The following is a 16,794-nucleotide window of genomic DNA, read 5'->3' on the forward strand; positions in this document are numbered from 1 at the left end:
TAACTCCAGAGCCACAAACGATTTGATGCCCTGCGAGAATTTGTTTAGGAATTGAACCAACAAGTGTCAGACACTTACTATATGTTACCCACTGGTTAAGGAATAGGAGTCAGAAACAAAAGAAAAACTTGTGCCATTAAAGAACTAGGAAAGAGGTTGACTTGAAAATTACCATGGTGTATAAGTCATGCTGTCCAGTAGAGGGGAGACTAGCTGAGAGGAGCAGATGCCTGAGCTGCTCTTCGAAGGACCATTTGGAGTTGGTTTGGCATTCAAAGCAGAGAGTAGCAAGCAGTTGTGAGGAACAAAGCCAGTGATTGGGAACAGTATGGGAGGTAAGCTCTGAGAAAGGGGCAGAGGTGGATCAGGAAGGGTCTTTTATATAGGTAAGGGAAGGATGTGTTACTGGACCTAGAATGCCAGGTTCTCCGGTCTGAGTGTCATATAAATGAGCAAGGAACTCAGTATAAGTTCAAGCAGAGTTTATTGAAAAGAGCTTGTGCAGCCCTGGCTGGAGTGATTCAGTGGTTAGAGCTTCAGCTGGCACACTGAAGCGTCTCGGGTTCGATTCCCTGTCAAGGGCATGCACCTGGGTTGCAGGTTCGATTTCCGGCCCTGGTTGGGGCGCCTTCTCTCTCCTCCCCCTCTCCTCCTGCCTTCCACACTCTATAAAAACATCAATGGAAAACATCCTCAGGTGAGGATTAACAAAAGAAAAAAAAAGACCTTGTGCACAAGGGAGTCAACCAGAAGAGGGAAGTCCAGCTCCCCAAGGGTTCTTGTGGGTGTCTTGTAGAGGGGCCTTAGGCAGGTGTAGGGCTTGGGAATGAGGATGTGGTTAGTTGTTCCACCATCGTCATCGGGCCATGGTTGGTCCCAGGGTGGTCATAGGCCTGTAAAATAATGCTTGCATAATTATTCCAGTTACCATTAAATGGACAAAACAACTCTGGCAGAACATGTTTCTGGAAAAGGATGTCATACATTCTTTCCTTTAAGAATGTGGTTAAGTTCCTTTAACTATGGAATTTTACTGAAAGCCCAAAGCCATAGTCAAGCCCCTAAGATGGAGTTCTTTTGGTCATGATGGAGTCCATTATGACCCTATATTGTTTCAGAAGCAATACTCTAAGACCAGTTAGCAAAGAACATTTAGGCTTTGCAGGCCAAGCAGTTTCTGTCACAACTTTTATTTTCGATTTGGCCTGCTGGCCATGGGTTGCCAGCCCTTGCTCCTTAAAAGCAGAGCCACTGGTTGATATAAGAACCACTACAGTTACGACTTTACTTGTTTAAATGATCATTTGACACCAGGTTAAACTGAGATGACTTTTGCAGTCAGAACAAGCCTAGCTAATCCAGAAAATGGGAGCCCAGCACAGTCAAATCACTGAATAAAGAATTTAGCATCATATCCTCTGCCTGCCTTGCCTGTCTGGAGATCCTAAGCCAGATTGCCTTGCTCATGTTACTTTGGAGTGGCGTGGAGGGGAGAAGGTGCTCCAGTGGCAGCTGGGCAGTGGGTGCTCCTCTATTCCTTTTCCCTTTTGTTAAAACCAGTTAAGCAAGCCTTTTCCCTGAAGTGCTTACTGTTTGGATGGTGTTTTCTTTCTGTGCACATTAGTCTATTTTAGGGATTCTACTTGGAGGCAAAGTCAGAAATTATCCCAAGGAACTGAAATAAGCAACTTTAAAATTTTAATCCACTAGAATTACCACCTTAATAAGTGGCTAACCTTTCCCACATCTTGTGAATAGTAGGGAAAAGACATGTCATACAGGCTCTTCCAGGAAAACAACGCTGCAAAGACTGTTTTCATAGATCCTAGGGATCCAATTTATGGTAGGCCAGATATAGAGTAGAAAACCTTATAAAATAAGCCCTGGATAATAAAGAAGACAAGCATTTGAATATGATTTACAATAGAATAATCTATTTTTACCTTGCTTTTGTGCCATAGCAATGGAATTTTTGCATTTATATCCTTCTGAGAGTATAGAAAAGATTCATAGCCCTGTGTGATGTAGCCCAGTGGACAGAGCATCAGCCCACAAACCAAAAGGTCACAGGTTTGATTCCAGGTCAAGGGCATATATCTAGGTTGCAGGTTCGTTCCTCTGCCCCATTCAGGGTACATGGGGGAGGCAACCAATTACTGTGTCTTTCACACATCAGTGTTTCTCTTTCCCCCTTCCTTCCTCCCTCCCTCGCACTTTCTAAAAAAATAAATGGAAAAAATATCCTCCGGTGAGGATTAACAAACAAACAAAAAAGAAAGGAAAAGATTCACAGCGATTTTGGTCCTATTTTGGAATCATCCACCCAATGGTTTCAGTTACACACAGATGTTAAATAGTGTTGTTCTTTACATTGTCAAATATGGTAACATACCTTGAGTTTTAAAATAATTGATAATAGCCCTGGCTGGGTGGGTCAGTTGGTTGGAGCGGTGTTACACTGAAAGGTTGCTGGTAATTCCTGTCATGGTGCCTATGGGAGGCAACTGATCAACGTTACTCTCAAAAATCAAGCCTGGTCACAGTTCGATTCCTCGTCAGGGCACATGTCCAGGTTGCGGGCTTGATCCCCAGTGTGGGGCATGCAGGAGGCAGCTGAGCAATGATTCTTTCATCAATATTTCTATCTCTCCCTCTCTGAAATCAATAAAAAATACATTTTTAAAAATCAATATACATATCATTGGATGAGGATTGAAAAAAATAACTGATGATAAGAAGTTGAAGGTGTTCCATTTTGGTTGCCACACAAAATTTTGTGTGCTTCTTTAATTAACTTTATTATAATTATTCTGTTATTATTTAAAAACATTTTATTGATTTCAGAGCGGAGAGAGAGAGAGAGAGAAACATCAATGATGAGAGAGAACCATTTATCTGCTTCCTCCTGCACACCTCACACTGGAGATCAAGCCCACAACCTGGGCATGTGCCCTGACTGGGAATTGAACCATGACCTCCAGGTTCATAGGTCAATGCTTAACTACTGAGCCACACCGGCCAGGCTATATTTATTATTAAAGTAGTACATGCCTATGACAGAAAATTCCAGTTCTGAAGTGAAAAGTCTGAAGTGAAAAGTAGGAAACTTCCCCACTCCAAGTACCATCTCCCAAGGTGAATTTGTACAATCTTTCAGAAATTTTCTAATGTCCTTATTTTGGAGGCTGAGGGAGATAATGCTGGACTAGAGAGGTTCAGAGACCTAGGTTCTCATCTTGGCTCTGCCAGTGGACAAGCTTCATGATTTTGGATAAGTTATTTTACCTTGGCTGCTACCTTTGTACGCTGAGGGAAGTGGGCAATGATTTCTCAGATCCCTTTTAGTTCTGCCTCTGTTGTATCATAAATCAGCGAGCTAGATACAAGATGCCTTAACAAGCCAATTAATTAGGAGTCTTTATTACACGAAGGCTCAGAGCAGAATATCTCTGTCAAATTCTGAGCAAACAACATGAGGAAGTTTTATTTATATGCTTCCAGTTCTTTGTCTCCCAAATATGGTTTTTCCGGACCTTCTGTAGACTTTACAAAGAGCTTTGTGTAAGTTATTTTTGCAGACAGCTTGTAACCTTGGATACATAATGAATAAACACTTGGCATGAGAATATGGGAATATTATCAGTATTAGTCTATTACATTAAATGGCTAGCTTCCAAGGTCCAACAGTTAAGTTTATCTTCTCTATTATTTGAGCTAAAAAACAAAGTTATTTTATAGAATAAGAGACTGTCTAAAAATGACAGAGTTTACAATGACAGAGTTTACAGAACAAGGGACTATCTAACAATAGCAGAGAATTTCAAACAGCAGTTTTTATACAAGACGGAGGTTACTATGCTTCACCTCTAGGAGGTGGGTTTTACTATTTGTATCCTTTCACCAGGCACAGTTTTCTCTGCATAGTAAACACTTGATAAATATTTGTTAATAATAATGACTGGTTGTTGCTATTTTTTCTTAGAAAAGGTACAGGGAGGCCTTTCCCCCAGAAGCAAATATTAAAAAGACAAGTATTTAGTATTTATTAAATAATAATATTTTGGTTTTGTGTGATAAACTTTTAGAACATCTGTCCCCTTTTCTCTTTGCTTCCCTTCTTATCTAGAATAGAGTCAGCGCTCCAACATTACCATGACTCCATTATAAACCCCATCACCTTCCTTGTCTCTGTCCACCCTAACCTACTTTCCTAACCAAGGTTAAACCCAGCTGTTTGCTTTCACTGTGTTTCTACTACCTCAGTTGAATATTGCTAGAGAAAATCACAACTGAGCCTACTGATTTCATCTTAAAGTTATAACCATCAACCTCAAATGGATACACAGTCCGACCATATTTCTGTAGTAATTAGTTCACTTTCTCATTTTAAAATATCTGTCACCAAAATACAACCTATTCCTGAATTCCAGACACATGTTCTATTTTCTTGATATATCCACATGGATGTCTAATAGGCGTCCAAAACTTACCATGCTCATGATTGAATCCTGGATCCAGGGAAAATATAGAGTATTAAAGAAGACTATTGCATGTATCAATGCTAAATTTATCATTGTGATAAATATAATGTACTTGTACAGGAGAAAATAATTTTTCTAAGGAGATATAGTATATTAAAGTATCTGAGGGGATGTCCTGGCTGGTTTGGCTCAGTGGCCTGCGGACTGAGGGGTCCCAGGTTCAATTCCGGTCGGGGACATGTGCCTTGGTTGCGGGCACATCCCCGGTGAGGGGTGTGCAGGAGGCAGCTGATCGATGTTTCTCTCTCATCGATGTTTCTGACTCTCTCTCCCTCTCCCTTCCTCTCTGTAAAAAATCAATAAAATATATTTAAAAATAAATAAATAAATAAAGTATCTGAGTGTAAGTGGTTCAGCATTCCTGTTCTTTCTGCCCTCAGAAATTCACATGGCTCACTTCCTCACTCCTTCAGGCTTCTGCTCACCTGTCAGCTGAGAAGCCTTTCCTGAGGGTCTAGGGCAGGGGTGGGCAAACTTTTTGACTCGAGGGCCACAATGGGTTCTTAAACTGGACCGGAGGGCCGGAACAAAAGCATGGATGGAATGTTTGTGTGAACTAATATAAATTCAAAGTAAAGGAGCGGAGGGGAGAGCAAGAGAACCCTCCGCTCTTTCTGCTCCGCGGGCCGGATAGAACAGCCGAACGGGCCGGATCCGGCCCGCGGGCCGTAGTTTGCCCACGGCTGGGATAGAGCATCGGCCTGCAGACCCAAGGGTCCCAGGTTCCATTCCGGTCAAGGGCATGTACCTTGGTTGCGGGCACATCCCCAGTAGGAGGTGTGTAGGAGGCAGCTGATCGATGTTTCTCATCGATGTTTCTAATTCTCTATCCCTCTCCCTTCTTCTCTGTAAAAAACCAATAAAATATATATATTTTTTAAAAAAGGGCAACTTCTCTACCTGTGATATGGTTTCCATCCATCCTTTTTACCCTCCTCAAGGACATCGCTCCTGCAGATATTTCTACCCCTAGGTCATTTCCCTCTGTCTTCTGCATCTTCAGTCTTCTTTTCCACCAACCATCTCCATCAGTATTCTAAAATAAAAACAAAACAAAACACCTGCCTAGATCTTCCTTTGCCGACCTTTGCCACACACAAATGAAAATGCTATACAAGAAATATGAATTTAGAAGGCATTGGGGACCAGGTAGAGCCTCTTTCTTGAATACACATTTGCTCTTTAGCAATGCATACAGGCATATCAAAGGTAAAGTTTGGTAAACAGTAAAAGGATTATCAGGTTAGGGAATTTGAGCCACCATTATCTCAACACAAACAGTGCTTAGTGTCAGCCCTGCTAATGCCCAAAGTCCATAGGCCTTCCAAGTTCCTTGGTGCACTCCCATGATAGTATCAGCAAGTGGTGACTTCCCATGCTCCTCCAGCTCCATTCCTGTACTCTTAAGCACATCAAAGTGTTTGTGCTTTCTGCCTGCACTTCCTTTTCTCCCATTCATTCTTTAGTCATTGTAATCTACCTCTGTCTTCACAGTCCCCTAGAAGTGCTCTTGTAAAGGTTGACAAGAACTTTCTGTTTCTAAATACAGTGCTCGGCTTGTTTCCATGTCCTCCTCACAGTAGACCTCTCACAGTTGATGGATATCACCTTAAAACATTTGCATCCCTGGGGCCTCCAAGGATCTGCCTCTGTCAAACTTCGGGAGGAAGGAACACAGCAGAATGTGTGTCCTGCAGGCAAGCTGTCAGGAGAGAGGAGCAGGCTGATCAATGCACATCTAGTTCCTGCTCCTAAAGGTACCAGTTAGAAAAACCTCTCCTCTCCTGGGAAGAGAGAATGAGAGGATGGAATCCACCTAAGTGTTTTTCCAGCAGAGCTCCTCCTCACATTAAGGGAAGACTAAGCCTTCACTAGCAATATACTCTTGCAATTTGGATTCTGTGCTTCACTGTCTCTTTCTTGGGTCTTGCATATAGTGATTTTTCTGTCTAGATGAAATTTTAAAGCACAGTCTGCTATAACTTCTTAATGAAATTTTAAGTATGCATTTAGTGGAATTACTAATCTGTAGGATGTCATAAGTTTAAAATTTAGTCCTTAAAATTTGTGCTAGACATTAATGCTGCCTAAGTAGTCAGGTATATGTAGTACTTTTTGCTTGATTATTTATGTGTTTGTCTATTTTCCTTTTCCTCTTATAGCATGATTGCTTTAAAAATATTAATAATAAAAGCAGCAGCCTTTCAGGGAATATATTTTTTTTTCAGGGAATATATTTAGAAACAATGGAATTTAACCATATACCAGGTGTACCGGTTAGTAATGCAGATTTTTTTCTATAGATGGAGTTACACACATATGTTGATATATATGCGATTTGATATGTATGCTGTTTTGTTGTATTGACAACAAGCTTCAAAACTTCATATGTCAAATTTGCTGAAAGTGTTAACATAGATATTTTTACACTTAAAAATGTCGAATTTCATGCCAAAAAAGAGCATTTCTGAGAAGTTTTAATTCATTACTTTATTTTGAAGAAACATGCTGCTGAATACTCTGGGAAGCTTATGGTGAACATGCTCCATCTCAAGATACTTGTGAACGCTGGTTTAAACACTTTTAAAGTGATGATTTCGATGTGAAACTCAAAGAACGTCCAGGTCAACTGAAAAAGATTGAAGACCAACAATTACAAGCATTAGTGGATGAAGATGCGTGTCAAACTCAAAAACAACTTGCAGAAAGATTAAACGTTGCTCAGCAAACAATTTTCGATTGTTTACAAGCAATGGAAAGATTTTAAAGGAAGGAAAACGGGGGCCACATCAACTGAACGTAAGACAAATGGAAAACTGAAAAGTCATCAGTAAAATGTTGCTTCAACTGCACGAAAGAAAGTCTTTTTTGCATAGAATTGTGACTGGCAATGAAAAGTGGATTTATTTTGAGAATCCCAAACGCACAAAATCATGGGTTGATCCAGATCAACCATCAACATCGACTGTAATGCCAAATCACTTCGGAAAGAAGACAATGCTCTGTGTTTGATGGTACCAGGAAGGTGTGGTGTGTTATGAGCTTCTAAAACCAGGTGAAACCATTAATATTGATCACTACCGACAACAAATAATCAATTTGAACCACGCTTTGATCATGAAACTACCAGAATGTTCCAGAAGACACAGCAAAGTAATTTTGCTTCATGATGACGCACCATCACACACTTCAAAGCCAGTTAAAGACACGTTAGCCCTAACCGGTTTGGCTCAGTGGATAGAGCGTCGGCCTTCGGACTCAAGGGTCCCAGGTTCGATTCCCGTCAAGGGCACATACCCAGTAGGGAGTGTGCAGGAGGCAGCTGCTCGATGTTTCTCTCTCATCGATGTTTCTAACTCTCTATCCCTCTCCCTTCCTCTCTGTAAAAAAATCAATAAAATGTATTTAAGAAATAAAGACATGTTAAAAGGTCTTGCCTGGGAAGTATTAACCCACCTGCTGTATTCATCAGACCTTGCTCCTTCAGATGACCACTTGTTCCGATCGATGGCACACGCACTTTCTGAGCAGCACTTCGAAACGTACGAAGAAGTGGAAAATTGGGTCTCTGAATGGTTTGCCTCAAAACAAGAAAAGTTCTATTGGGACGGTATCCACAAATTATCTGTAAGATGGGGGAAATGTGTAGCTAGCGATGGACATTACTTTGAATAAAGCACTTTTGATGTTTCTCTTGAAATTATCATGTTTTCTTTGATTACAAAATCCGCATTATTAACCCGTACACCTGGTATGTATCAGTTGTCTTTTACGTATAATTTAGACAAACGCATTATTGAAGAGCTAGGCCTAGTACTATGCCCCCCAAAATTATTTAATTTTCAAAATGTCAGAAGAGCCTAATTTTACATGTGAAAAAGAATTCGTCCTCTAATTTATTTATTTTTTGAATTTATTGTTTTGAGAGCGAGAAACATCAATTTTGTTGTTGTTATTGTTTTACTTATTTATGCATTCATTGGTTAATTCTTGTGTGTACCCTGACCAGGGGTCAAACCTGCAACCTTGGCATATTGGGGTGACGCTCTAACTGTCTGAGCTACCCGGCCAGGGCTAGTCCTCTAATTTAAAGAATTACCATGATAAGGGTCAGATTTGCATTGGTCACATACATGTTAGCATAGCTGCTGCTTTCCCTTCCTTTCTATGCATTCTAACTCCTCTTACTTTCCCTCTGTTAAATAGTTCACATTTTTGCCTGACATAGATTTCCTCCTTAAATCATTAGTAAAACTGTATTCAATTTGGTGTTTTTTGTGTGTGTTTTATATATTTTTATTGATTTCAGAGAAGAAGGGAGAGGGAGAGAGAGAGAGAAACATCAACGATGAGAGAGAATCATTAATCAGCTGCCTCCTGCACACCCCACGCTGGGGATCAAGCCTGCAACCTGGGCATGGGCCCTGACCTGGAATTGAACCTTGACCTCCTGGTTCATAGGTCAATGCTCAACCTCTGAGCCACGCAGGCCGGGCAGAATTGCATTAAATTTGTAGGTAGAAGTCCAGTCCTATTGTAGGGTAGACAGGGTTAGGAATATGTGGTTAGAGTGTCTGCTTCTGTTAGGGAGCTCTTATATTTGCTGAAGCCCTGTTGCTGATATCTATCTTGCAAACAGTCTGAATCATAAAAGGTCAGGGAAAATGAGCCTTTATCCAAATAAGTCTTAGATACACGTTTGCCTTCATGTCACTTATTTCTGGTTAATTCGATCTTTAAGCACTCCTTCCTGCTTGAGTGTAATCGTTTCCATAGCTAACTATGTTTAGAAACATCTATATGATATGTGTTCTGCTTAGCAGGCATTGAAGGTATATGATTGCCTCTAAAATGGACTTTGTTAGTATGAAGAACTTTGATGATAGCCATAAGAATATTCATGGACTTTTTAGTGGAAATTTGCACAAAGTATCCAAATATATGAAAATCTAAGTAGTTCCTCCTCTTCTACCTACCTGTTTACCTTGGATTTACCAGGCAGCTACTGAGTTTCTGCATTTTGGAATTGGTGGCGAGCCAAAAGGTACAACCCTTCCCTTTTAAGCTTTTACATCTAGATTAGGAAGACAGGCTGGTAATGTGCTCTTAAGTATAGTAATAGCTTCATGGAGGGAGGTGGCCTTGAAGAATGCATAGGATTTTTGTTTGTTCATTAGTCTAGGCCTTAGGGAATTTAATTGAGAAACCAGGCATGGAAAGGACATTCCAGGAAGAAAGAAGGAAAGCATTGTGTTATTACTGCTCGTTCTGTATGTACCTGAAAGAACTATGTGTTCAATCTTTCATTCAGAATTAAAGTTATCTCTCTCACAAGTTAGAATTGACCATCCCTCTTTGATGCCTTCACACACCATGTGTGTATCTGTTGTAGCACTTACCATACTTTATTGTACTTTTTTAACCTTTTAACTCTCTGCATTAAATTCCTTGAGGATAGGAACTCTGTCTGCTACCTCTCTGTGTCCCAGCACCTCAGTTCCCAGAACACATTTGGCTTCCTGAAGTGTGTCCCAGTGAATTTCTGTGTAACTGAGTATGGTCCCTTTGCAGATGGCATGCTTGCTCAAGTGATGCTGCTGCGGTTGAAAACATTTGAGTCTGCTTGGTGTTAGAGGGAGTACTAAGGGACATGGTTGAGAGGCTGAATAATGGCCTTGATAGGACCTCAGATTGGTTTCAGCTTCAGTTAGTAGGTCCAAGACTGTTTTGTCCCTGTCTTCAGATTTGATCAGACTTGATGATAATTGATCGACTCTGAGGCTGTGTAGCACAGAAGGAGAACTTTAGACTTTGAGAGCCAAGTGATCTCAGTTAAATCCTGGCTGTGTTGTGTGCTAGTTTTCTCATCTGAAAAACAGAATGATAATAAATAGAGTGAATGTGACAATTAAAAGGGAGAATGTGTATAAATTATGTACTGGTGATTCAAGAGTAAGCACAAATAGTGTTTTAGATAGTTATTATGATAATAAAACATAGGAGATACTGATTTACAAACCAAATGCCAAACCTATTACTTCACAATATTTATAAAACTGCCAAATAGATGAAGATGATTGTGTCCACAATAATTTGACCTCAGAAAGGTTGCTTAGAGCAGTAGTTGCCAACCAGTGGTTCTTGAACCATTGGTGGTCCGTGAAGTCCAAAAAGTTGGCGACCACTGGCTTAGAGAATCAAGAGGAATAGTTGAATCTATTAATGGCTACCATCACCAAGCTCTGATTGCCTGATGTGTTCATCTTCCCAAAAGGATTAACTGTCATGTCAGGCAGAACTTATTTGGGTTCCCTTTACCTTGATGCTTAACAAACTCCATATTGACTAATTGCTTCTTTTTACTTATTCCTCAAGTCTGGAAAACATCATTAATTTTAATTGCTATAACAGTCATTCAGGTTTATGTCAGATTTTTAGGATATTTTTCTGCTTATATAAGTTGTCCCAAAACGTGTATACACACTTTAACAGCTGATAGCCCAACTGATGTTTCTTTTTTCTTATTTTTTTTTTTTTTTTTTAGCCAGGCTAAGCTTTGAACAAAGAAAATTCTTCCTAAAATGCTACTGGAAGTTTGAAAATGCAGTTGAAATACAAACACTGCCTGTATAATTATTTAAAATGTGTATACATTTTTGGGGGGACACCCTGTCCCAAAAAATGTGTACACACTTTAATAGCTGATAACTCACTTAATTTTTTGCTCCTTTACACATTTAACTGATTTGAAATAATGGGTAAAGCCAGACTAAACTTTGAACAAAGAAAATTAATCCACTAGACTTTTTAATGGAGATACATAAAAGATAAAGTTTACAGTACAAAACCGGGAACAGTTGAAGAATTGAGGGTGCACAAGTACCAAACTATTTTTGCTATTCCATTGCTTTGTGTTATCAGCAGTGCCTGGACCAGAATGGTAAACAGGCATTGACAAAAATCTTTTTCATTTGTGTGGATTCTTTTAAATTTTGAAAATGAACTGTATATTCATAAACACTGACTTAATAGTCATTCAAAGTGTGTAAACTTTTGGGGGGATATACTATATTTGGAAGACATCTTGCTCATATTATCCCTTTTTTGTAAGGGTAAATTTGTTTCTAAGTTCTGGGAATTACTTTCACTCCCTCTGTACTCTCTGCTTTTGGCATTGTAAAACATTTTTTTAAAATATTTTCAAAGGATGGAAAGTTTCCATCCTTTGAAAATAAATTTGGCCCTAGCCCGTTTGGCTCAGTGGATAGAATGTCTGCCTATAGACTAAAGGTCCCAGGTTTGATTCTGTTAAGAGCCCATGCCCAGCGGGCTCGATCCCCAGTAGGGGGCGTGCAGGAGGCAGCCCATCAACAATTCTCAACATTGATGTTTCTATCCCTCTCCCTTAATCTCTAAAATGAATAAAAATATATTTTAAAAATAAATTTTATTTTTAAATAACAATGAAAAGTCAGGTGCAAATTGGCTAAATCAGACATTTTGGTAAGAGGGGTAATTAATACCATCTTTGTCCAAAAGTCATGCCAATAAAATAATACTTTCTTACTAGTAAATATTATCTTACTCGGAACTCTCAGACGGTAGGGTTCTAAAATATTTTGAGCAGTTACAGTAAGAGTAAGCAATTGGAGGGACTTCACAAGTTTATCATTCTGATGAGGATATTAGTCATTTGTATACATGCTTTTAAAGACATTTTATAGTTGGTTCTCATCTCTTCTTCTGTATCTAGTCAATATGTTGTGTGGTTAAAGTATATTGAAAGTGTCTGGCTTCTCACAGGTATACAGTTGGAAAAAGGAAGAGTATTTTAAGAGCTTTTCAGCTCATTATGGATTTTCTTCGATAAGTAGTAGTTTTCCTAAAAAATTGATTGCAATGTAGAACATAAAATTATATCAGTGAATTTTTCAGACATTAAAACCCATTGGTCTGTCTTGTACGTGGAGTGAATCTTTTACCCAGGAATGTTGTGGCTTTATTAAAATATATTTTTATTGATTTTAGAGAGGAAGGGAGGGAGAAAGAGATAGAAACATCGATGATGATAGAGAATCATTGATCAGCTGCCTCCCGCATGCCCCCTACTGGGGATGAAGCCTGCAACCGGGTATGTGTCCACTTGACTGGAATCGAACCCCGGCCCTTCAGTCCACAGGCCAACGCTCTATCCACAGATCCAAACTGGCTAGGGCATGCCCAGGAATGTTTTTTAACATCATGCGTTGGTCATTTCGAAATACTGAGTTATGCAGATCTTCCAAGTATTGACACATTCCATTAACTAATTATCCAGAAAAATCACATTCATTAAACTCACCAGTGAGTTCACACAAAAGGATCTTAAGTATTGGGAAGCTGTCAAGCTCACAGTGGTGGATGAAAGTTTTCCAAAGTTCAAGTAATAAAAGAGTATTCCAGGGAAAAAGTATCCAACTCAAATAATCAAACAATGCTTTTCCTATAGGAAACCATTATATTTGTGTTTGGAGCAGAAGTACTTTATCTGTGACATTGGGGAAGTCCCCCAAACTGCCTTCACTTTGGACACCAACTGCAGAAATCAGGGCCCCAAGATTATGCTCACTCTTAACACTAATTGCAAGTTCAGGAGTCCCCAAGACCACCTTCATGTTTAAGAATTTATTAGGACTCGCAGAATTGCCTGCTCCCTGTTCATGGCTATGGTTTACTCCAATGAAAGGTGTCAGATTGAAATCAGCTAAGGGAAGAGGTGTAATTGGATAAAGTCCAGAAGAATTCCAAATGCAGACCTGCTTGTCTTCTCCCAGTGGAGTCATATACAGTGCTAACTTCTCCCTGCAACAGTATGTGACAGTATGCCAGCCAGGGAAGACCAGCTGAACTTCGGTGTCCAGAGTCATAATGGGGCTCTGTCCTGTGGACATACATAGTCAGCTGCCCAAACAGCTGACCTCTGTCTCCATCTCCTCAGACACCAGAGCTGAAGCAGAATTTGAGCTGATCAAAGCCCCCAGCATTGTTTTGGTGTGGCTCAAGGGCCCCAGGGTAAACAAAAACACCATCTGACAGGATATTCTAAGAGGCTTAGAGATTATCTCCAGGAGGCTAGGGCAAAGGCCAAACCTCTCTTTGGTCTAGGTTAAATTCTTTTTTTTTTTTTTTAATGTATTTTATTGATATTTTACAGAGAGGAAGGGAGAAGGATAGAGAGCTAGAAACATCGATGAGCTGCCTCCTGCACACCTCCCACTGGGGATGTGCCCGCAACCAGGGTACATGCCCTTGACCGGAATCGAACCCGGGACCCTTCAGTCCACAGGCCGACACTCTATCCACTGAGCCAAACCGGTTTCGGCAGGTTAAATTCTTTACTACTATTTCCCCCATAATCACAAAGAATATTTTTATTTTAAAATATATTTTTATTGATTTCAGATAGGAAGGGAAAGGTAGAGAGGGATAGAAATATCAATGATTAGAGAATCATTGATTGGTTGCCTCCTGCACGCCCCACACTGGGGATTGAGCCCACAACCCGGGCATGAGCCCTGACCAGGAATTGAACTGTGACCTCCTGGTTCCTAGGTTGACGGCTCAACCGCTGAGCCATGCTGGCTGGATTTTACTGATTTTTTGAGAGAGGAAGTGAGAGGGGAAGAGAGAGAGCAACATCATTAATTTGCTGCTTTCTTCATGACCCCTTCCGGAAATTTAACTAGCCATCTTTAGGTGCACTGGACGATGCCAACCAACTGAGCCACACCGGTCAGGGCTATTGCTTGATTTTGAGAGAGAGAAACATGGACCTGTTGTCTTACTCATTTATGCATTCATTGGTTGACTCTTGTATGTGTCCTGACTGGGGATTGAACCTGCAACCTTGACATATCGGGGCCCAACTGAGCTACCTGGTCAAGGCAGCACTCTTAACACATTTGAATTCTCAACAGCTTTGTGAGGAAGATACTCTTTGTTACCCTCACTTTACCAGGGAAATGACATAGCAAGTCTGCTTCTGGAGTCCTGACTGTCTACTCTGCATTATCCAGACTGCTTCTCATTGTATAGCTGAGAACCCCTTGCTCTGTGTATAAGCCAAGGAGCAGGCATGGCATCTGAGACCTGGGATCTGACCTCTGCTCTTTGGGACTTCATTATCTCCTGTCTGTTTTGTGCTACAAGCTGTAGCAATTCAAATGCGCTCATGGTTGACCTACACACAGTGCTGTTTATAACCTCGGTGCTTTGGTCACCTCTGCCCCACATACCTAACTAATTCAGGTAGGAGCCCCTCAAGGAAGTTTTCTCCACCTTTCTCCTTTGTCCATTTCCCACCACTAGATAAGGAGTTGACAGACAAACACAGATACCTGTGTAACAAGTACAATAAGTATAGTGAGAAAGATAATTATAATGCACAAGGAAGGTAAATACTTTGCATTTAGCAGTTTGGTTCTGTATCCCAGACTACACTATCAGCTCCTTTGAGGGCAGGAACTCATACCATTCGTACCGAGTATATAGACAAAAAATGAAATATTATCTGAACAAGTGAACACAACTTTTCTCCTAAATTATATTTCCTACTTCATAATTCTCTCCACATCCTTAAAATTATGAAAAGCCTTTTTTATAGTCTTTTGGAAAATTATATAAATGCAGATCTTCAAGATATCACATTTTTAGGTAATGATTTTTTCTTCTCTTTTTTTTTTTTTTCCTTTTGAAGCTCCTTGCCCGGCTTGAAGGTAGACGGTCCTTGAAAGAAATAGAACCTTGTCTGTTTGTCGATGAAGATGAACCTGTGCATGGTAAAAACACAACCTCAAACCAAAATGGCGTGTCACAAATTAAATTTTATAAATGAAAGTACTTTTTTCATATATATTCATGTACTCCTAGCAAGAGACTCTGTAGGTTCAACTGTAAAATTAAAATGACACAGATCATGACAGAATTTTAAAAAAAAAAAGCTCACCTGAGAATATTTATTCCATTGCTTTTATTTTCTTTTATTTTTTTAAGTTTCCAAACTTTTTGAATGTTGTTTATTTTACTTTATTTTTTAAAACCTTTATTGTTGACCTGGTGAGTGTGGCCCATGAACTAGAAGGCCATGGTTCAATTACCAGTCAGGGCACATACCTGGGTTGTGGGCTCCATCCCCAGTGGGAACTGTGCATCTCTCTCATTGATGTTTCTATCTTGCTATCCCTCTCCCTTCCTTTCTCTAAAATCAATCCTCCTATCTAATAAAGAGGGAATATGCTAATTGACCATCACTCTGTCACAAAGATGGCTGCACCCACAGCTGAGGCCAAGTTCCCATAAGGAGCCTTAATGAGCAATCAGCAGGGACCTGAGGCTACGGCGCTACGCCCTCCCCCGCCCCCGTGGGGCTTGACAGGGGACCTCAGGCCATGCCCCACACCTGGTAGGGCTTGACAGGGGACTTCAAGGTGCGCTTCCCATCCTGGTGCTGGGCTAGGGGACCTCGGGCTGCTCCCCCCGCCCCAGCGCCAGGCCGGGGGACCTCAAGGTGTGCTTCCTGTCCTGGTGCTGGGCTAGAGGACCTCAGGCTCCCCCCTCCCCAGTGCCAGGCCGGAGGACCTCAGGCCGCGCACCCCACCAGGTGGGGCTTGACAGGGGACTTCAGGCCGCGCCCCCCACCCCGGCACCAGGCTGGGGGACCTCAGACCGCACCCCCTGCCCAGCAGGGCTTGACAGGGGACCTCAGGCTGCGCCCCCCCCCCCCCCCCCCCCGCCCCAGCACTGGGCCAGGGGACCTAAGCCTGCGCCCTCCTGCCTGGCTGGGCTTGACAGGGGACCTCAGGCCATGCCCCCCACCCAGCGGGGCTTGACGGGGGACCTCAAGGTGCACCCCCAGTGCTGGGTTGGGGAAACTCAGGCTGCACCCCGCCCAACAGGGCTTGATGGGGGACCTGAGGCTGCACCCCCTGCTGGTGGGGCTTGACGGGGGACCTGAGGCTGTGCCTCCCTCCCAGTGCTGGGCCGGGGGACCTGAGGCTGGGCCCCCCCCCCCGGCGGGGCTTGATGGGGGACCTCAGGCCGTGTTCCCCCCCCACCCCCCCCGGCGGGGCTTGACAGAGGACCTCAAGGCACGCCCCCCGCCCCGGTCTGGGCTGGGGGACCTTGGGCCATGCCCCCCGTCCTGGCGCTGGGCCAGGGGATCTGAGGCTACGCCCCCTGCCCGGCAGGGCTTGACAAGGGTGGGACTGGCCGGGTC

At 41.8% G+C, this 16,794-nt stretch overlaps 1 protein-coding gene across 1 annotated transcript in view; it reads left to right on the forward strand.

Moving 5' to 3' along the window:
- Positions 1 to 16,794, forward strand: part of XRCC2 (X-ray repair cross complementing 2) — a 32,656-nt gene that overhangs the window by 680 nt on the left and 15,182 nt on the right. The window contains exon 2 of the mRNA XM_080665059.1: positions 15,277 to 15,358. Coding sequence (XP_080521185.1) covers positions 15,277 to 15,358 — 82 coding nt within the window. The remainder of the gene's footprint in view (positions 1 to 15,276; positions 15,359 to 16,794) is intronic.

This window comes from Plecotus auritus (genome assembly GCF_963455305.1).
Source record: "Plecotus auritus genome assembly, chromosome: 4".
NCBI lineage: Eukaryota > Metazoa > Chordata > Mammalia > Chiroptera > Vespertilionidae > Plecotus > Plecotus auritus.